At 40.8% G+C, this 22,269-nt stretch overlaps 2 protein-coding genes across 6 annotated transcripts in view; one reads left to right on the top strand and one right to left on the bottom strand.

The window, feature by feature from the left end:
• Positions 1 to 10,219, bottom strand: part of WDHD1 (WD repeat and HMG-box DNA binding protein 1) — a 50,195-nt gene extending 39,976 nt beyond the window's left edge. Inside the window, exons 1-3 of the mRNA XM_074956482.1 lie at positions 10,155 to 10,219; positions 7,458 to 7,544; positions 4,090 to 4,201 (exon numbers count right to left, since the gene is read on the bottom strand). Coding sequence (XP_074812583.1) covers positions 4,090 to 4,201; positions 7,458 to 7,534 — 189 coding nt within the window. The 5' untranslated portion in view covers positions 7,535 to 7,544; positions 10,155 to 10,219. The remainder of the gene's footprint in view (positions 1 to 4,089; positions 4,202 to 7,457; positions 7,545 to 10,154) is intronic.
• A 25-nt stretch (positions 10,220 to 10,244) lies between these two features.
• On the top strand, positions 10,245 to 21,240 carry SOCS4 (suppressor of cytokine signaling 4). Of its 5 annotated transcripts, none has more exons than XM_074957211.1 (2): positions 10,245 to 10,374; positions 18,695 to 21,239. In XM_074957211.1, exon 2 carries the CDS (start codon positions 18,794 to 18,796, stop codon positions 20,102 to 20,104), a length of 1,311 nt encoding a protein of 436 aa, XP_074813312.1. In that variant the 5' UTR covers positions 10,245 to 10,374; positions 18,695 to 18,793; the 3' UTR covers positions 20,105 to 21,239. The 5 variants fall into 5 exon arrangements, with proteins under 5 accessions (XP_074813312.1, XP_074813313.1, XP_074813314.1 ...); XM_074957212.1 differs by having other exon boundaries at positions 10,252 to 10,370; XM_074957213.1 differs by having other exon boundaries at positions 10,327 to 10,445; positions 18,695 to 21,240.
• The last annotated feature ends 1,029 nt before the right edge of the window (positions 21,241 to 22,269 follow it).

Here is a 22,269-nt window from a genome sequence, read left to right as displayed (position 1 = left end):
AAATATTACAAAAAATATACATGCAGCAACACTCAGACTAGATAATCTAATGTGTGTTAAGAGATATCAATCAGACTGTACTTAACTGATTCAGACCTACTTCAATTTAAAAACTTTTTTTCCTTAAAGATAAATTATTTATGAGTGAATTAAGAATTATATCTAATTTTTAAAACAAAATTACTGGAATTAAGTCTTGGAAAACGTTTTTGAAACTCATGCTAAGAAACTCAGACATACATCTTTGAAAGCAGTGGGCTATTTAATCCAAAAAAATAAAATCAGTATTCCTCAAAATTTTCCTGTTTTAGTGAATTTTTCTTTATAACATTGAGTTTTTGCTTATATATTCAAATGTAGTCATTTTTTTAAGTACACATCAATAATTGCTTATTCATTCCCCCCCAAAAGTTACCAAAATTTAATAGCAGATTTATTTTTTAAAAATGCATGTATCACTGCAAACTTGTATGCCACAAACACTGTTTTCTATTTGAAGATTAATTACAAACTCCTGGGATCATTTTCTCATTTTCAAAAGGTGCTGTAAAATGAGAGGACATTTCAGATTTTATACAAAAACAAACAAAACTCCAAGTATTTATGTAATACATTTTAATGTAGCATAAGAATAGCTTCATAAGAAAGGAATTACTATGAAAATTGTCAACACTAATATGTGAAGTTTTCAAAAGATGCATTAATGATGTACAGTTGACCCCTGTTATAAGAAGTGATGTAACTCATCCTTATTTTCATGATCATATCCAAATAATCATTCCATCCATATTTATAAAAAATGTGAACTTCCTGCATGAGGGATAGATACAGCAAGTTATATTAGGCACTTTAATGCTAGAGCAGATCAGTTAGATTACTAGAATAGGTTCTAATCATCACTCCCACAAACTACTATTATTTGCAGTGGAAGAAGGATTCAAGACTCAATTTCTCTCTTACCTTTGAAAAGGTCAGAGAATCATCTTCTGGATACCCAAAAACCTTTAAAGCCAGACACCCACTGATTAGCAAGGGCAGAGTTATCTGTACCACTAGGAAATGACTTCTGGAATGTAATTTTTGATCCAGATAGCCAAATGACCACTACGAAGTCTGAGCATCATAATTAAATTACACTGTAGATTAAAAATAAAAATAATTTGCTGTTTCAGTTTCTCTAAGAGAGTTTAAAATCATGAAGTCAGAATATCCTGATGGGAAGTGATAGATATGTACATTAGAGAAACTCAGCATGAGGAAAACTTCTGTACTTCTTTACCCCACTGAATGGGGTAAGGAATAAATGGTCAAATCAATATACTCTAAAGCATTTTAAAGTTCTTGAATGATTTATCTAAACTATAAACCAGATAGACATGTTCAACCAATTAGATGTTTCTAGTGATTCAACATTAATCTCTCTTTTGGGAACAGATGTCAGTAGATGTGGGGGTAAAATGATATTTAAAGTAAATTGATCAATTTTTAATGGCTTTAATACCTTCACCTAAACACATTGGTGGAGGTCAGTCACTTTTGCAGTTTATGCAAGGCACAACTGCAAACTATTCTAAAGCAAAGAAAAGATAGGAAGAATAGTAAGACACCAATATGGCTCCATCAGGAGTTCTTTAATTACCTGAAAATCAAAAAGGAATTCTACAAAAAGTGGAAACATGAATGAATTGCTAAGGAGGAGTACAAAAGTATAGCACAAGCACGTGGGGACAAAATCAGAAAGTCTAAGGCACAAAATGAGTTACACCTAGCAAGGGACATAAAACACAATAAAGAAAGGTTCTTTAAAAGGAGCAAAAGAAAGACAAGGGAAAGCGTAGGTCCTCTACTTAGTAGGGAAGGAGAGCTAATAAGTGACAACGTCAAGAAGGCTGAGCTGTTTAATGCCTATTTTGCTTCAGGCTTCACTAAAAAGGTGAATGGTGACAAGATACTCAGAATTAATAAAAATAGAAGGGGGGAAAGAATGCAAGCCAAAAAGGGAAAGAACAGGTTAAAGAATATTTAGATAAGTTAAATGTATTCAAGTCGGCAGAGCCTGATTAAATTCATCCTAGGGTAATTGGGGAACTAGCTGAAGCAATCTTGGAACCATTAGCAATTATCTTTGACAACTCATGGATGACGGGTGAGGTCCCACAGGACTGGAGAAGGGCAAACATAATACCTATCTTTAAAAATGGGAACAAAGTGGACCCAGAGAATTATAGACTAGTCAGCCTAACTTTGACACCTGGAGAGATACTGGAACAAATTATTAAACAATCAATTTGTAAGCACTTAGAGAATAATAGGGTTATAAAGCATAGCCACATGGATTTGTCAAAAACAAATCATTCCAAACCAATCTAATTTCCTTCTTTGACAATCTTAGTGGCCTAGTGGATGGGGGGGAAGCAGTAGACATATCTTGATTTCAGTAAGACTTATGAGAATGTCATGTGGAACTGTATCATAAGCAAACTAAGGAAATGTGCTCTAGATGAAATTACTATAAGATGTGTGCACAACTGGTTGAAAGACCATACTCAAAGAGTAGCTATCAATGGTCCACTGTCAAACTGGGAAGGTGTATCTAGTGGGTCCTGCAGGCGTCAGTGCAGGGTCTAGTATTATTCAATATTTTCATTAACGACTTCGATAATGGAATGGAGAGGATGCTTATAAAATTTGCAGATGACACCAAGCTGCAAGGGGTTGCAAACACACTAGAGGACAGGATTAGAATCCAAAACGACCTTGACAAATTACAGAATTGCTCTGAAATCAACAAGTCGAAATTCAATAAAGACAAGTACAAAACACTTCACTTAGAAAAGAAAAATAAAATGCACAACTACAAAATGGGAAATAACTGGCTAGGTGGTAGCACTGCACTGCTGAAAAGGATCTGGGAGTTATTTCAGAGTAACAGCCGTGTTAGTCTGTATTAGCAAAAAGAAAAGGAGTACTTGTGGCACCTTAGAGACTAACCAATTTATTTGAGCATAAGCTTTCGTGAGCTACAGCTCACTTCATCGGATGCATCTCACAAAATGAGCTGTAGCTCACAAAAGCTTATGCTCAAATAAATTGGTTAGTCTCTAAGGTGCCACAAGTCCTCCTTTTCTTTTTGGGAGTTATTGTGGATCACAAATTGCATGAGTCAACAATGTGATGCAGTTGCAAAAAAGGCTAATATTCTGGGGTGCATTCACATAAGATACAGGAAGTAATTACTCTACTCAGCACAGGTGAGGGCTCAGCTGCAGTAGTGAGTCCAGTTCTGGGCACCACACTTTAAGAAAGATGTGGATAAATTGGAGAGAGTCCAGAGGACAGCAACAAAAATTACAAAAGGTTAACAAAACCTGACCTATGAGGAAACATTAAAAAAGCTGGGCATGGTTAGTCCTGAAAAAAGAAGATTGAGGGGGGAATCTGATATGTTAAGGGCTGTTACAAAAAGGAAGGGGATCAAGTGTTCATGCCCACTGAAGGTAGGACAAGAAGTAATGGGCTTAATCTGCAACAAGAAAGATTTAGGTTAGATATTAGGAGAAACTTTCTAATTATAAGGGTAGTTAAGCTCAGAAATAGGCTTCCAAGCAAGGCTGTGGAATCCCCATCACTGCAGGCTTTTAAGAACAGGTTAGACAAACACCTGTCAGGGATGGTCTAGGTTTATTTGGTCCTACCACAGTGCCAGGGGCTGCAGCTGTTGATCTCTCAAGGTCCCTTCCAGCCCCACATTTCTATGATTATATGATTAAGACAGATCTTTTTAATATCATGTAAGATGTGTCTGTGACAACATTAAGAAAAAAAGTTAGCTTTCAACAAATACAGTAGTCTATGTTATGTAAGTTGACGCAATGGGTTTTATGTGTAACATTAAATCAAGTTTGCTAAATCCAATACCATTCTAGCTCCAGTCCTGCAAATATTTCCAACACATGCTTAACTTTATGCACATCAGCAGTCCTATTGAGTTCACATGCATACAGTTAAGGACATGAGGAAGAATTTGCAGGATCAAGGTATATATCAGCACCCGCATTGCACATTTCATAGGAAATGTTATACTAATACCTTTAAAGCAAATGAATATGCTTTTTCTCCCACATTAATGGACTTAGGATCATCATCATCCAGGTTTTGCCAGATCCTAACATCTCCATCACTGCCACAAGTTACAATACAGCTGTTAAGAAAATAATATTATTTACATTTGTGTATAGCAGGGTTATTTTGATTTTCCTCAGCCCGAAACATGGGGGGAAATGTTTAAAAATTCACATTTTTATTAAATGAAATACATTTTATAAGTGTATTTATTCTTCAAATAATATGAGAAAGACACTCATATTATACAACATGAAAAACTTGTAATTCTGCTAGCATAACACAATAATTGAGTATAAGTCTACTAACTAGGTATGCCCATCCCTCTTTTGTATCTGCCCTTAGATACTCAGACACTAACCAGCCAATTCATTTTTCAGCATCTAGGAGGAAATTTTCAACAGCACAAAGGAAAGTTAGGATCCCATCTTGCACTGACTTTCACTAGAAGTTGGGCACCCAACTGCCCTTTGTGCCTCTGAAAATCTGCCCCCTATCCTGTCACAAAGTTTTGACCTAATCCAAATGTGCTAAACACACCTGATTGAAGCTGAGATGGCTGTACAGGAGGGCAGGCCTTTTAAAAACTGTCAAGATTCTGAATTCAACTCTCCTGTCGTTCATGATTTCACTTCTACAACTTTGATGCAACAAATTGTTACACAACCTTCTTTACCAACAGAAATTTGGAGCAGAAATCTGAATCTCCAATTTTAAATATTAGAAAAACATGAATGATTTCAGGATTCCGTTATATCAGCAACGCTTCAGCTTCCTCTTAGTGTCCTTAGCTCAGACTATGACATTTGTATTTGCTATCAGTCATGCTGACTAAGTAATGCAAAGGTTTTACAACATCTGTCAATCATTTTTTGTATTTTGTCCTTTTGTGATTTTGGTTCTTTGTTGGTAGATCAATCCCCATACCATTCTGACCCTGATACCCTTTTTTAACACACACAGACCACGTCTACATAACAAAATTAAGTTGACCTAACTTATATTGGCATACAGTCACTGCAGTAATTACATCGCTTGTACATGTCTACACTTTGCTCCATGTGTTGGTGGTGCACATCCGTCACCAGGAGTGCTTGCACCAATTGAACTCCTCACTGTGGGCATTGTGGGATGGCTTCTGAAAGCCAGTGACATCAATGTAAACAATGCGCTGTCTACACTGATACTGCATCAACCTAACTACATCAACATTGATTCTACACCTCTCGTGGAGATGGAATTATTAAGTCGGTGTAGCAGTGAGTTACATTGGAGGGAGTAAAATTTTAGTGTAGACACTTATATAGTTAGGTTGATGTAAGCTGCCTTGCATCGATCTAACTCTGTAGTGTAGAACAGGGCTCAATTTCAATTCAGCAGCATTATCACACTTCACCTTTAGTAGACCTCAGCATAGCTATGTCTCTCACGGTTGTGAAAAATCTACACCTCTGAGAGATAGCTATGCAAACCTAACCCCTGGTGTAAACAGTGCTAGACTGACAGAAGAATTCTTCCTTTGATCTAGCTACTGCCTCTCAGGGAGGTGGATTAACTACAGCAATGGGAGAACCCCTCCCGTTGCTGTATTGAGTGCCTGCACTCAACACTACAGCAGCACAGTTGCAGCACAGTAGCTGAACTGCTGTAATGTTTTAAGTGTAGGCATAGCCTACTTCTCACCACCTTTAGCCTGACCTGTTTGTTACTTTGTTATATAACATAATATGTATATGTGTAAAATGAGTAGGTATGCTTTTGTTTAGCTGTGTGTACCATATAGTTGAGCTGATTATTTTAAAGTCATGTTAATATACAGAAGTTTGCATTTTTAATACAGTAAGAAATTGAGTATGTGACCGAACTTTGCATTCTTTTCCCTGCAACTGGATAGTACACTTGTACTCCTACAATTATAATTAAATAAGTAGCACTGGAATGTAGGAGTTGTGTGTTTCTATGCAATTTTCAGTTCTTTGATGTGTGCATGCTGAGATCCATAGTATTGCAGAGCAGCAGCTGATCATGTTACTGAGGGTGTTAGTGGAGTGGAGTGTGATAAAGGTAGCGGGCTAATGCTTGTAGGCTGCAATTCTGATTTCCTTGTTTTTTAGCATTTGACTTGTGATAAACACACTTAAGAAACCCCAACTCTAAGTGAACACATTTTTTTGTTGGGAAGATTAAAGTTATCTGGCTAAATCTTCACATAAGGTCTGATCCAAAGCCCACTGAAGACAATAATAGTCTTTCAAATGACCTCAGTTGGCTATGGAACAGGTCCTTAACACACTTAACGCTTGCTGCTTGAGTTTTTTGTAGACTCAAGTTAATGGAGACTGTTTGGTTTATATCCTTTCAACTTCAATAACATAGTCCAAGATCTATACCAAAGAGAACACTGAAAGATAGCAAGCCAATAGCTGGACCTATGCAGTTACATTTTGGATTTCCAATGTCTGTATATACATAACACTTTTCCTCACACTGCCCCATTTCTACTTCAACCTATGGGACTACTCATGGATGTAAAGTTGATTTAATGTGTAAGTCATTGCATGATTGAGGCATCAAAATGTAAATTATAACCAACTTTCAGGAAAGTCACAGGAACATAGGAATTGCCACACTGGATCAGACCCAAAGTCCATCTAGTCCAGTATCCTATCTCTGGCAATGGTCAATACTAGATGTTTTATAGATAGGTGTAAGAACCATAGCAGATGTGGGATAATCTGTCCTTCACATTATATCTCATCTTGACCTCTAAGATTTAGAGGTTGGTTTAAAGCCTGAAGCATGAGGTTTAATATCCCTTCCAAAATTTGTATCATCATTAATTAGGACAACTCCAGATATTCTTGATATGAATATCGGGAGCTGTCCTAATTAATGATGATAAAAATATATAAATATCCAATAACTTTTTGAACCTTGTTAAGATCTTGGCCTCAATGACTTCCTATGGCAGTGAGTTCCATAGTTTAATTGCACATTTGTGAAAAAGTATTCTATTTATCGTTTTGAATTTCTCACCTTTCAATTTCATTGAATGTCCCCTTGTTCTCATACTATGAGACACAGAGAGCAGAAGCTCTTGATCTACCTTCTCTATACCGTTCATTATTTTAATACACTTTTATCATGTCCTCTATTACTCAGTTCCTTTCTAAGGTAAATAATCCCAATCTTTTCAATATCTCTTCATACGAGAGTTTTGCAAGGCCATGAACATTCTCATCACCCTTCTCTCACCCTGTCTAGTTTTGCAATATCAATGGCATTGCTTGCAGACACATGAACTACTGAAATAAGCCCTAGTTTCAATAATTTACCTTCCAGTGTCATCAAAGCAGACATCCGTGTGGCCTTCTGTGTGTCCATAGCGCATTGGCTTTTGTGTTGAAGGCATCCTCTCTTATCTATATAATTAAAAAAATGTAAAAAGCTTTATAAAACAAATACAAATGATTTGTTAGTGTTAATAACAGGAAAACACTATTGAAACTTCAGTAGTTAAAACATTTTGATACAGTGATATTTTTGCATGTTTTTTTCCTGTTAAAGAGCTTGACAATGTTGATAAGAATCACTACAATATATGTATTTTGAAAAATATTCCTGAAAAGTATGATGAAGGGAAATGAGGAAATTTAGAGGGGGGATTAGCAAATACTGCAGTATTTCTGGTTAAACAAATATAAACCGAGAGCATACACCACCACTTTACTGTATGAGAGTTAAATTGATTAGAACTTTATTAACAACTGCTAGCCTATGCCAAAAACGTTAGTGCATCCCCAAGTCCTGTAACTGTATCCACAAAGGCAGAACCTTGCACCCATGTAGAGCTCCAATGACTTTAACAAGGTCCCATGCAAGCATCAGGGTTCACCTGGGTAGATCCAACTGAAGGACTGGGACTCACATAAGCAACACCGATATCTTTGTGACAAGCCTATATCTTTATTATGAGGGAAATAAATATGGATAAACATCAGCTCCAAATAATAGTCATTTCAAAGTATGTAGTTGCAACAAAAGGCATTTTTTAAAAAGCCATCTATTCTAAAATTCTACATATGTTCTAAGTTGTATTGATATAAGCAGAACAGTTCTGTATTTTAAATTCTTCATGAACTGACTGTGACTGAACAACACACACAGTGCACTTCACTTTTGCTTCTATTTTTTGAAGGTCCAGAAGGATCATAGTTAAAAAAATATTAATCACTTGGGGTATGACTATACTACCGCCGGATTAGCGGGCAGCGATCGATCCAGCGGGGGTTGATTTATCGAGTCTAATCTAGATGGGATAAATCGACCCCCAAGCGCTCTCCCGTTGACTCCTGTACTCCACCGGTGCAAGAGGCAGGCAGAGTCGACGGGGGAACATCAGCAGTTGACTCACCACAGTGAAGACACCACGGTGAGTAGATCTAAGTATGTCAACTTCAGCTATGTTATTCACGTAGCTGAAGTTGCATAACTTAGATTGATCCCCCCCAGTGTAGACCAGGCCTTGAACTTGGTTAAACACAGTGGCTCTTAAAATAAGAAAACTGCCTCCACATGTCTGCTTTTTTGAATACCTCTGTATTTTACCCTGCCAGCAAATCTATAAACTGGATAGAACCTTAAAACACACAATTCATACACGTCTGTTACATTGATTCGATATATGTTTTACCTTTTACAATATATGGAAAAAGTGACTTTAGCAACCTCCCACGGAACTAGTGAAAGCCACTTCCCTAGAGTGAAAAGAAAAGGAGTACTTGTGGCACCTTAGAGACTAACAAATTTATCTGAGCATAAGCTTTCATGAGCTACAGCTCACTTCATCCGACGAAGTGAGCTGTAGCTCACGAAAGCTTATGCTCAAATAAATTGGTTAGTCTCTCAGGTGCCACAAGTCCTCCTTTTCTTTTTGCGAATTCAGACTAACACGGCTGCTACTCTGTTCCCTAGAGTGGTGGGCCTTTGGCTAATGGTGAAACAAAATATGGCTGCAGGACTTGGAAGTACAGTGGCTGCTTAAGACAGAGTGTTGCCTATTGGAGGTGGGGACCTCACTGCAAGCATCACTGGATAGTCACTGGCAATAGAAAAAATGACCAGATATCAGATTCAGGTCATTCATTCAGTATGTAGCATAGGGCTAGATAACCATCATCCCCTTCCAAGGAGCAAAATACCTCTTGGAAGGGGCAGATCATTCCACCAGTTCGGAATGAAGTTTGTCCCTCAAGCAATGAGCTGTATCCATGCTGCAGAATGACAGGGCTTGCACCCAAGTCACAGTGGGACGTGGGCTCTGAGCCACCCCCCTAGCAGGGTCCTAGCATCAGGGTTCTTTGTGCTCACAGACCCGAATCTGACTGATTTTTGTGTGGCTGGCAGGAGGACTTGGGCTCAAACCCGAGTCAGAGCCCAGGCTTAATATGCAGTGTAGACGTACCTAAAGGCTTCCCTGCTGGCCCCTGGCTGCTCCTAAATCCTCCACATTAGATCAATATGGGGGGCAAGATGGGGAGAGATCCCCTCAGAAATTATACAGCCCTAAGATAGGATTACGTTCTCCACAGGAATGGTGATGCAGGGGGAGATATATCCCCACGCTCACCGTGTGTAGGTCCTGAACCCCAAGGAGGAGGCAAAGCCTAGGGTGGCTGGTATCTAGAGGCTACTGCGTCCATCTTCTATGTGTCGAAGGGGAGATCTGCACCCAGCCCCTGAGGGGTGATCGGGCCCAGTGCGGGGGTCACAGTGAGACACCCCACAATCCTCTCGCCTGCTTTCCTGCACTGCCTGATGTGTGCATAGCCCCCCCACTTCCCCCTCCTCCTCCACCCCACCCAACCCAACCCAACCCAACCCCTCCTCTCCTCCTCCCCCCACTCCACCCAACCCCTCACCTCCTCCCCCCCACCTCCCCTCCCGCACTCAACTCCTCCACCCCCCCACACACATACCCCCTCGCTCGCCGCCACCGGCGAGACCCAGCCACCCGTCAGCCCGGCACTCACCAGCCACGGTCCCGCCCGGCCCCGCTTCCAGCCTTCCCGCGCTCCCTGCCGACGCAGCTGCGCCTGCGCGACCCTGGCTCGGCTCGGCCCGCCCCCCGCGGCTCGGGCCTGCTGCTCCCGTCAGCGGCCGGGGCGGGGCCGGCGGGGCGAGCCCGGGCCGGGGAAGAAGGATGGCGGCGGCCGCGAGTCAGGCCGCTTCGGAGCTGCTCTGCCCAGGCAGGTGAGGGGATCGGGGCTTCGCCGAGAGGGGAGCGCGGGGAGAGGGCCGGTCCCCCCCCGCCACAGAGCCCGGTAGGCAGCTCCGTACCCTGCGCCGTCCTTCCCGCCCCCCCTCAGCCTACCCTCCTGCCCCCCTCAGCGTGCCCCTCCTCAGCCTGACCCCCGCCCCACTCCCCCTCCTCCTGCCCCTCAGCCCCCTCCTCAGCCTGCTCTCCTGCCCCTCAGCCCCCTCAGCCTGCCCTCCTGCCCCCCGTCAGCCTGCCCCCCTCCCCCCCCCTCCTCCTCCTCCTCCTCCTCCTCCTCCCCTCAGCCTGCTCTCCTGCCCCATTCCCCCTGCCTCCCCCCTCAGCCTGCCCCCCTGCCGCAGCCTGCCCCCCTGCCCCACTCCTCCTCCTCCTCCCCCTGTCCCCCCCCAGCCTGCCCTCCTGCCCCCCACTCCCCCTCCTGCCTCCCACTCCCCCTCCTCCTCCTCCTGCCTCCCCTCCGCCTGCCCTTCCGCCCCACTTCTCCTGCCTCCCCTCCGCCTGCCCTTCCGCCCCACTTCTCCTGCCTCCCCTCTGCCTGCCCTTCCGCCCCACTCCCCCTCCCTCCTGCCCCTCCTCAGCCTGCCCTTCCTCCTGCCCCTCCTCCCAAACTTCTCCCACCCCAGCCTGCCCCACTCCTCCTTTTGCCCCAGCCCCACTCCCCCTTCCTCCTGTTCCAGACTCTTCCTGCCCCCCTCCATTCTCCCTTTCTTCTGCCCCAGCCTGTCTCACTCCCTCTTCCTCCTCCTCGCTCCCTGACTCAGCCTGTCTCATTCCCCCTCCTCTGTATCTCAGCCTCCCCCTCCCTCCTTTTCCTCGTGTCCCCTCTGTGCCACCAGGCCTCCCCCTCCTTCTTTTCCCCTCCCTGTCCCACACTCCCATTACTTCTCCTGCCTCTCTCATTTTCCGCCAGTCCCCTCTCTCCTCGTCTCCATTCTCTCTTCTCCAACCCCACCCCCATATTCTTCCTCCTTCTGATCTCCGCTTCCTCTCTCCCTATGCCCCCTCTGTCATTCCTTCTTCCCCTTGCAACCCATCCAGCTGTTCAATTAATCCAGTCTATCTTTGTGTCTGATGGTGAGTGTTATCTGCTGCTGCCTGGCATGAGGTCGGGCTCTGAGATTCCCACCTGCATATTCCCCTCGTAATGGCTCTGCTGGGGAGCAGCAGGTAAGTAATGTTGGCTGCATTTGCATTAGGACAGTGCTATTCTTTTATTTATTGCTCAGGAGCAGCTAAAAGAGAAGGGCTCAAAGCTTTGATCAATTCACACCTTTTAGCATGTGCCTTAAAATACGGTGGGATGCTGGGTTTTTAATACTGCTCAGAACAGACTGTGACAGAAGCTAGTGTTTAGAACTAAGTATGCACAAATTTATGCTTCATTTCAAATATGCATTGTTTTCCATTTATACTCCTTCAGGGTAGTCCTAAAGGAGCAGTTATTTAGCTTTTAAAATAGTTTTAGGCTGAACTTTTAATAGTGGGGTAGTATCTTATTTATGGAGTGAAAGCTCTTGTATCTCATTCATGGAGTGAAAGCTTTACAATGTAGATAAGTACAAGTAATGGTGTTTTCCTTCTGTTGTTAATTCCAGAGAGTCAGGTATTAAATGCCTGTGATTTCATAAGCACTAGGGAGACGCATAATAGTATTTTGAGGACACGTTCCCTCTTTTCTCATACTATTGTCTTCGTGAAGGGGAGAATAACAGGAAATCGAACTTGTCCTCCTAAGTATTTTGGTGCAGGTTTGTGGCTGTAGATAGTTGTGACGTCTACAAAAGCAGTTAAAATAAATGTTGATGTCTTATAGCCTGTGTTTGCAGAACACGTTTTATGTTTCATGCTGACTTATATAGTCATTTTTACTAAAATAGACTTTCTCAGAATACATTGACATATTTTTGTAAACACAAGTCGCTGTCTTACGCTATTCTGAGTGATGCTTCTGTTATAATTTTTAGCTATAATAGCTTGACTGTACAAGTCAAACCTGCAGTGTGGTGTTGGTAGTTTAAAAAAAAAAAAAGTTGTCCCTGCAAGCACATTTGGTCCTTTATAACCTTCATTAATTAGTATTCATTTTTAAAATTGAACTAAAATTTCCCTTTGTGATCTTAACTCCTCCATTCTCAATGAAATTGTGGGAAGCTCCAGTTAAAGAACAAGTCCTTATTCAGGCATCATATTGATGTTGGCGGGTATTGAATAAAGAGTGCAAGATCTGACCGATTGTGGGATCATTCTCAGAATCACGAGAGACTAATCTGTTACTATCCTATAACTAGCGTATCTTACTGATACTGTACTTACGATGACTGTACAGTTGTAGTTAAATGAATAGCTGCTCCAATACATAAACCAATAGGCTGTATTGCTTTGAACCGCTGTATTCAGCACTAAAGGTGCAATACAGTTTTATTTCTTTAAGGACGAAAAAAATGGCTTGTCTTAAAATCACAAAGTATCTGAAATAAGAAAACAGATCTCTGTTTCCCCTTCCTGTCCCTTTAACCATATGGCCCATTTTATTCATGCTTCCAAGAAAAATTGCTTATAGGCTGAACCCTTTTATGCCCAGTTTTATTCTGCATTTGCGCTATCGGTGCCTGGCGGAGGGAAATAATTTTTGTATTGGAACTGTTATTGGGCCCTTTGTAATAGTGACATCATTAGTGCTTTCATGTTTGAGTCAGTGACAGTGTTAGACTCTAGGCTTCCTTTATATTTTTTATTTTTTAGTATTCTCAGCTCTCATTATGGAACCTTGTAGAAGCTGTGCAGAGACATGATTTTCAGTGGGGATATGGGGTAATATGTGTTCTAACAAATTATTCTAGTAGGAACGCCTAATCAGGTGAGTGGGAAGGTAGAACTACTCTCTTCAACTCATAAATTTCTTATGGGGCTGAGGGAATTTCGTGTCAAATGTTTTAAAACAATTCAGTAGTCTTATGCATAGTGTCTTTCATAAACGTTTTAATGATTTCAGCTAAAATGCTTTATACTGCAAAGGATGCTTTAAGTACAAAATCAGGTTACAGCTAATCTTACTGAAGCTGAATCCGTATAAGATTGATATAATGTTGTTAGGTTAGAAAAGCCATCAGAAGATATAGCGAGAATTGTCTGCCCTCCATTTGTTGTAAGTACAATCTGGGGGCATTATTGGATCCTCAGCTGCTGTTAAAAAATTGTCTAGCTGTAGTTTTTCTATTAAGGCTTGTTTCTTTTTTGCTTGGCCAAGAGGGTGCAACCATTTTTTTCCAGACCTTGCTACTGTCATCTATGCATTTGTTGTCTGAGTATTAGATTATTGCAGGGCACACTAAACGGGGCTACACTTTAAATCTACTTGGACGGTGAAGCTTGTGCATGTTGCAGTAACTGACTTATTAATTGCTGTAAATTTGCTGGGAGCATGATAGCAGTGCTCCATGATTTGCACTGTCTACCTATTTGGTTTCTGTGTGGAATTTAAAGGCTTAGTCTTGCGCTGTAAGGCCCTGAATGTCTTGGTACCTGCCCACTTGAGATACTGCTTTTCTCCCTGTGCCACATGACCACTGCTGTTTAGTCTGCAGAGGCACGTTTTCTTTTTTGGAGCTCCTTGAGTATAAAAGAGAGGGAACTTTTGGTAGGGCATTTTGCATGAGTAGCCCTGAACTTTGGAACCTACTTCCCACACACGTGCACATACTGGATATGAAATAGCTCCGGTATTTAATCTTTGGGTATGGTGCAAGGCCCATCTACCCAGGGTTTTGGCGGAGAAAAGGGCAGGGTAAGAATCAGGATTTCTTCTTGGGGTAGAGGTATCATCTGGGTATTGATTTTATCTCTAGTAAATTATTTTCTGGTGTAAGGGTGAGAGGTAGCTGCTGGTTCCATTTTTGAGTGGGATTGTATCTATAATGTATTACAGAGGCACCCAGAGATAAGGTTAGGTACTTTTAGAATCTGAAACATAAATCAAAATAAATAAATAGTTAGAATTGAGACAAATCAATGGAGACAAGGGAATTGAGAGTTAATGCTGTGTTTAACTGGGTTTATTTCAGAAGTAAGTCAACAGAGTCCCACCTTCAGTGGAACTGAAAGTGTTAAATTAAAATGAGGTGTGATGGCCAAAATAATGACTGGGCAAAGATTAATGTGAACAGCAGTTTGATCAATGAGAAATATATAAATAACTGAATATATTTTTGTATATAATAACTAGGACTGGATGACAGAGGATGGATCACTTGATGATTACCTATTCTGTCCATTCCCTCTGAAGCATCTGGCACCACCTGCTGTTGGAAGACAGGATACTGGGCTACATGGACCATTGGTCTGACCCAGTATGGCCATTCTTGTGTTCTTAACTTAAATCATTTGTTTTAAAAAAAAATCTAAAAAAAATAACTAAAAATACTAATATAAAGAGATGACAGATAAATATAGACCATTCAAATAATATATTTAATTTATACAAGTTATTGAAATGTAAGCAGTCTGAAACTATGGGCGGTAGTTAGCATTCAAATCTATTAAATATTTTTTCCTATAAGTTACATAAAAATATCAACTTCCACAATTATGACTGAAATTAACCTTATTGGTTAGTAGTATACCAGTGGTGGGGTTGTGTCATTTAATGAGAGGAATAATCAGATGGAGACGCTTGGATTTTTGTATTTGAGTAGAGAACTGTCCTAAATAATTAATCACATGGAAACTATAACTAACAACTTGATTAGAAAGGTTTTGGAGGGATTGGCAGTGGAGTGCAGACAAACATTCACGGTGACTGTAGAAAAAGAATATTTTAGGAGAGGAACACTCAAGTCATTCAGAACAAGACTTCCCTGTGTTTGTTATGGCCCTGATCCTACTGCTTCTGAAGTCTATGGGAGTTTTGCCATTGACTTCAGCACACAGGATCAGGTTCTCTCTCTTCTATATTTTCACTGGCTGGTGATTGTTGCCTACTGTCTGATTGAGGGAAGCATTTTCACTGTATAAATGCATCCGCTAGAAGATGTTGCTTTTAGTTGAGATCCTGAAGTTTATGCCAGGACACCGTGTAGCAATGACCCTGTAGGGATTTTAAAGCTATGATGATATCTAATAACCTTCAGAATCCGATGGCCTGACATGAACCCTGCTTTATCCATGCATGTTGTTTTGTCTTGTCATTTGTTTAGGAGGAAGAGTTTCATGTTTAAGAGTCTTGTCAGTTGTATCTGCTTCTAACATGCCTAAGGTATATGCACTTTACAAGAAAGCCTCAGGAGACTCTACTCTTATGGGTATAATTTGTAAATGTAAAGTTCTCAGAGCTGATGTGCATAACTTGGTATACTGGATAGCTTCTTCATTTAACATTGCCCGGTAGGTAAAAGTATGCTCTATATCTCTGCTGCCTTTCTCTTTTTCTTTTTCCTTGGGTTGCATTTTAATCACTAATGGAAGTACAACTACGTGGTATTATTTGGTTAGAAAGTCTTCAGTTTATGGATAGGATAGTTAAGTGTACAGTACCTCTCCAAGGTTCTTCTATGACCCCTATCACTATAGTGTCTGAGCACCTCCGAATCTTTTAAATCTCACAATGCCCCTGTGACTTTGTTGTTCACCTAATTTTACAAATAGAGAACTAAGACCTGGTCTGTGCTAGAAAATTAGATCAGTTTAACTACGTCGGAGAGGGGTGTGAAAAATCTCCCCCCCCACCCCCCTTGAGCAGGGTAGTTAAGACCGACCTAAGTTTCCATGTAGACAGAACTAGGTCAACAGAAGAATTCTTCCATCAACCCAGCTACTGCCTCTTGGGGAGGTGGATTGGCTATGCTGACAGGAGAATACCTCCCGTTGGTGTAGGAAGTGTCTACACTGAAGCAAAGCAGTGATGCAGCTGTGCCGCTGTAGTGTTTTAAGTGTAGACAAGCCCTGAGGCATGCAGAGACTGAGGGCCAGTTTTTTTAAAGGTATTTAGGCACCTAACTTCTATTGATTTCAATGGGGTTTAGTGTCTTGCTCAACTTCACACAGGAAGTATGTACAGAGCTAGGAATTGAATTTGGGTCTCCCAAATCCCCAGCTAGCCACTGCATCCTGCTTTCTGTCCTTTTATCAGGCCAAGTTCAGATCTGGTTTTGAGAGGGTGCAGCTCCAGGTACTCTTGCATAGTCATATATTTTGAGTAGCAATTGCCTTTCTAATTGGCCTGACAAAATTAGTCTGCAGTAGCAGATGAAACTGGGAAAATAATATTCTCTTTGGGGCAGGGCAACCTTTTCATTATGTGTATCTACAGTGCCTACCACAGCAGGAGCCTGAGCCCTGATTGGACCTTCTAGGCACTACTGAAGTACAAATGCTAATTGTTCATCATATACGCATATGGATGTAAATGAAAACTGAGCCAGTGAATCTCTTAAACTTACTCTCCAGGCCTGTAGTTTCCATTCTCCAATAGTAGATATTGTTGAGTTTTTAATCATCAAGAGTGCTCTGTGAAAAGTATTCGATTAAACTTCTGGGACTTCCTGTATATTTCCCCTACTCGACATAAAACGTATGTCTACACAGCAACTGGGAGTGAGCCTTCTAGCCTGAGTAGACAGGGTGGGGCTAGTGTGCTAAAAATAGCTGTGTAGATGTTGAGGCATCACCGGCAGCTCAGGTTTGCCACCTGAGCCTGGACTCAGGAAGTAGGGTGGGTGTGAGCTCAGGCGGCTGGGCCGAGCCTCCTCCAGTGCTGCAGTGTTCACACAACTATTTTTAGTGTATTCGTGCAAGCCCTGCTCCCATATATCTGTCTATCCAGGCTGCAAAGTCCATACTATGCCTGTGGGAAATACTTTCTAGTAAAATGAAGTGACTCTCCAAAATTCCACAGTGGAGTTACATCAGGGACGAATTTGGCGTATTGATTAAATTTAAACATCTTGCTAGCCTAATAGTAGTGCTGTATAGTTCTGTATGAGAGACATAGGTTTCATTTATCATCGGACTCTCTTGCTCACTCACTAACAGAGGAGGGAACTCAGCATGCAGAAGTGTCAGCGTGCTCAGCCCCACAGGGAATGCAGAGCGATGGGGTATAATACTGGGTAATTCTCATGATGAGAATGGATTTGATGGAGAGAGGAAGCGTATGCCTTTTCTTCCCCTTCTTTGTATTCACCATCTCTATCCGTTTTTAAACAGTTGAGGAGAGGACGCATATCCTGATTTTGGGATGGAAAAAACCCACCTCAGGTTATGACAGACCTGGAATGCTCAGGTGCACCTTGCCATGCATATTGAAAAATGTACTACTATACTTTCAGCTATGTACTCAGAAGGAGATTTTTTCAAGATGCTCCCCTCCCTTCCCCATTGTACGTACACACACACAAACATTTAAACTCTTAAGAATACAATAAGCCTTAGGAAGCAAACATAAGGAGTGAAATAAGCATGTATAAGTCTCAGGAAAATGCTTATTTAATGTAAATTTTCCTCCACAATGAGTAATAAGCAGTTCCATCTTTCATGGCCTTTTTTCAATTGCTTTTAGTAAGGGATCTGGATTTGTTTTAATCCTTTTCAGTATGTAAAGCTCCAGATATTTCAGCCCCCTGGGGACCTAATGTTGTGTTTAACTCCATTTTGAAAAATAAATGAAAAAAGCATTCAGAGATTGGCAGAATCTGTGACTTATTTTTAATTTCTTTTGTATCCTGAAAGTGACCCAAAAGTGTCAATTAAGAATAGGATCCTAGGCATCAGACTTTGTGGATTAGTAATAAACAAACATATCATCTAGGTACAGTAGCTCTTTGTACTCTTTGACCTACTTTGTTTCTGTTCTGGCTTGTTCTTTCCTGAAAGGCTGATTGAAATAGATGCAGCATTTGCTCAGTGAACAACTAAAGCAATATAACCTAATGCATGTGATGTGCCATTTTAAAATCTACCTGGTGCAAAATTATTGTCAGCAACCAGGTCTTTCTGCTATAAAGCATGGTTGAATGTGTGCCTTATTCATACTCAAAGAGATGGTAATTACTGGGAAATATTAATAATGGAGAAGGATTAAGAGTGTCTAGGTCTGCGACCAAGGCAGTGTTTGTGAAGAATCTTCCTAATGAATTGAGCTTGATGTATATTATTTATACATATGCCAGCAGTTAATTGCCATTACGTATATTATTTATACATATGCCAGCAGTTAATTGCCATTACTGTCATACAGTTGCGTTGGTCTTGTGTTATGAGCTTGTAAAGCTGTTAACCTAGCTGTGTTTTCTATTTCCTTAGATACTTCCAAAAAATGCCTGAAAGACACTTCAAGCTGTAGAAACTGTTACAGAAAAACACAACATATAGCTCTGGGACTTTTGGAGTTAAGCTGTCAAAATGGAGGAAAATAAAGAAAGTAATAGTAAAAATGTCGATGTAAGACCCAAAACCACCCGTAGTAGGAGTGCAGACAGAAAGGATGGTTACGTATGGAGTGGAAAGAAGCTCTCATGGTCAAAAAAGAATGAGAATTGTTCTGATGGTGAAGCAGCAAGTAGTGCAGGAAAACCACTGGCTGGTTTTAGGAACCAAGAGAGGAAGCACAGCTGTTCATCTATTGAACTGGACTTAGATCGTTCATGTGGCCACAGATTTTTAGGCCGGTCTCTTAAACAGAAATTGCAGGATGCTGTGGGACAGTGTTTTCCTATAAAGAATTGTAGCAGTCGGCACGCTTCAGTGCTTCCATCAAAGAGAAAAATTCATATCAGTGAATTAATGCTAGATAAGTGTCCTTTCCCACCTCGATCAGAGCTAGCTTTTCGATGGCATTTAATTAAAAGACATACTGCCCCCATAAGTCAAAAATCAGAAGATTGGATAATCACTGATTTATCCCAAAGTGAAGAGACAGATGATCAGCTGAGAGATGGAGAGAGCACAGATCGGGGAGGAAACACTTTCTCACAGCCATGTGACATTACAGATAGCAACTCCTGTAAATGTGATCCTAGGACTGAATCGGTTATGAGTAAGGTGTTAAAGAACAATAAAGAGGAGAGTGATATGGACTCTGATGATGAAGTTATAACACTTTGCACAAGTTCTAGAAAGAGGAACAAACCCAAATGGGAAACGGATGATGAGCTGCTACAGTTGGAAACTCCTCCCAAATACCATACCCAGATTGATTATGTCCACTGTCTTGTCCCAGACCTTCTCCAGATCAATAATAATCCATGCTACTGGGGTGTAATGGACAAATATGCAGCTGAGGCACTACTAGAAGGAAAGCCAGAAGGAACTTTTTTACTACGAGACTCTGCCCAAGAAGACTATTTGTTTTCTGTTAGTTTTAGACGCTATAGTCGTTCTCTTCATGCAAGAATTGAACAGTGGAATCATAACTTCAGCTTTGATGCTCATGATCCTTGTGTCTTCCATTCTCCTGACATTACTGGTCTCTTAGAGCATTATAAAGACCCAAGCTCTTGTATGTTCTTTGAACCACTTTTATCCACTCCCTTAAACAGGACTTTTCCTTTTTCCCTTCAGCATATATGCAGAACAGTTATTTGCAACTCTACAACATATGATGGCATTGATGCTCTTCCTATTCCTCCATCTGTCAAGTTATATCTGAAGGAATATCACTATAAATCAAAAGTTAGAGTACTCAGGATCGATGTACCAGAGCAACAAAGCTAGAATGTATTTTTTGGGGGGGAATAGGGGTTGTCTCTTGATCTGATAACGTTTGTGTTGTCCTTCCTCCCTTGCATTTTTTTTCTATGGCAATTTGAATCTTTTCTGTAGATTAATTACAGTCCAAATTGACCTCTGCCTGGGTCTTTCTGTCCAAATGTACTTTGACTCTTCCTTCCACCCCTTTTTAGTCAACTCACTAGAGTCTGGTTTTTTGGTAATGTTCATACCCTAGGGTTTTATGGAATTTCAGGTAGGTTTTCTAGGGTTTCCACTTAAGGATAGTCTTTAGATTTAAAAATAAAAATTCATATTTGAATTTGATCTGTCTTTTTATATTGTAATTTGCATATGTTGCAGGCATGTTTGAAATGTATGCACTGTAAACTGAAGATTGACTAATCTGTATTTTCTATCTTTTAAAATGAGTGCTAATGACCTATATATAAAGTAAAATTAATCAGTCTATTTCTAACACTATTACTGTGTTAAAATATTATTTTGATGGGCAGTTATTGCTATGCAGTTTTTTCTACTTTTTTTTCTTTAAACACTTGTGACACAGCACTGTTTTATCTTGCACTGTTAATCCTGAAAAGAAGATGGATAACCTTCTTACTTCATTCGTAGCGGGAGGGCTTTTTGTTTAAATATGGTTTAGAAGAAATAGCTACAGATTGATCAAATGCTACATCTCCCCAGACAAGATTGCTTGCTGCCAAATTCTGTGTGCAAGGAAATTATGCATGGATAATCCTCCAAAAAGCGGCACCATTTTACATTATGTTTGTGTGGTCATTTACAAACATCAAACTCTTGCCTTCTTTTCAATAAAGTTATTCTGCTCATACTTGAATCAATGGCACAATCCCAGTGAACTTCAGTGTGTGCAGGGTTAGGCATAGAATTAGTCACTGTATATGGCAGAGCGGCCCAGTTCTGTAAGGTGCTGAGCACTCCACCATCTCATTGTCTTCATTGAAGGGACTCACCACTACTTATGGCACTGGGCCCAGATTAGCCAATCTGTCAAATGTGATAAGTAATAATATAGGTAACTAAAAATGAGCATATTGTTTTTCCCTTTAACCATGTGGACAGTTTTGACATGTTGAATAATCCCTTAGGAATTTGGGCCTTGATCCTTTCATACGTGATTAACTTGACTCATGAGTAGTCTCTTTGACTTGAATCAGATCACTCACATGCAGAAATGTTTACAGAACTGGAAGCTAAAATAGCATTTACATTGTTTCTTTGGCCATTTTAGTTTCAGCTGTCAGAAAATTGTGAATTTGTGGGCAGCAAATCTCCCCTCCCACCAAAGTTGGAGACTGAGTAATGCCGGGGTGGTTGTGCAAACTTTCCCCCACAGCTCCACTGAAGCACAGCATTCCTTGCCTAAAAATTCTTCTGTGACATCATCTTAGGGTTCAACCCAGACCAGTTAGGGGTTGTGTCATCGCCTCCCTTGCAACTCTGGATACCTTAAACGCTAGGCTGCTGTGGGTCACAGCCTGAATGCCAACAGTCAGTCTACAAGCATGCAGGTTACACCCGGGCTTCCACAGCCCAGTTACTGTTTGCAGAGTGATGCCAGTGCCCCCCAAATGACAAATTTCTTTAGCTGTCTCCCTGCAGCCCGCTCCTGGAACAGTCACAGAAGTTACCTTTGTTGTTCCTTTAAAGAGAATATGCTGCAGCTTGTTAATTTGACTGAGGTTTGACAAACGCTCTTACTTTAGTCACAGAACTGAATTAAGTTTTAGCGTTAGAAGGGTATTTTTACCTATGACTTTTTGTTTAATAAACTTGTTTTACTTTTACAGTTTATTAAACAAAAAGTCATAGGGTCAAATTATACACTATTCTATTTGTATACAAAATACAGATAGAAAGGGTTACAAGCAAACAAAAGTAAAAATACCCTTCTAAGACTAAAACTTAATTTCAGCACGATACAATCATTGCCGAAGTAGGTTTCTCACCTATATTCAGTTCCTCAAGTCTTTAACCCCTATTGAACATTTGACATTGAAGGACCCAATGTTCTTTGATTTCAAAAGCTCTGGCCCCTTGAATCACGCAAGTAATGGATCACTGTCTTTTTGCCCCCTTATATCACTCCAAAGTTCATTGTCTTTGTTTCAAGAGTCAGGAAAGTTTCC

The sequence above is a fragment of the Natator depressus genome, chromosome 6 (genome assembly GCF_965152275.1).
Source record: "Natator depressus isolate rNatDep1 chromosome 6, rNatDep2.hap1, whole genome shotgun sequence".
In the NCBI taxonomy this organism is placed as follows: Eukaryota; Metazoa; Chordata; order Testudines; family Cheloniidae; genus Natator; species Natator depressus.
This window is presented reverse-complemented; position numbering and strand designations above follow the sequence as displayed.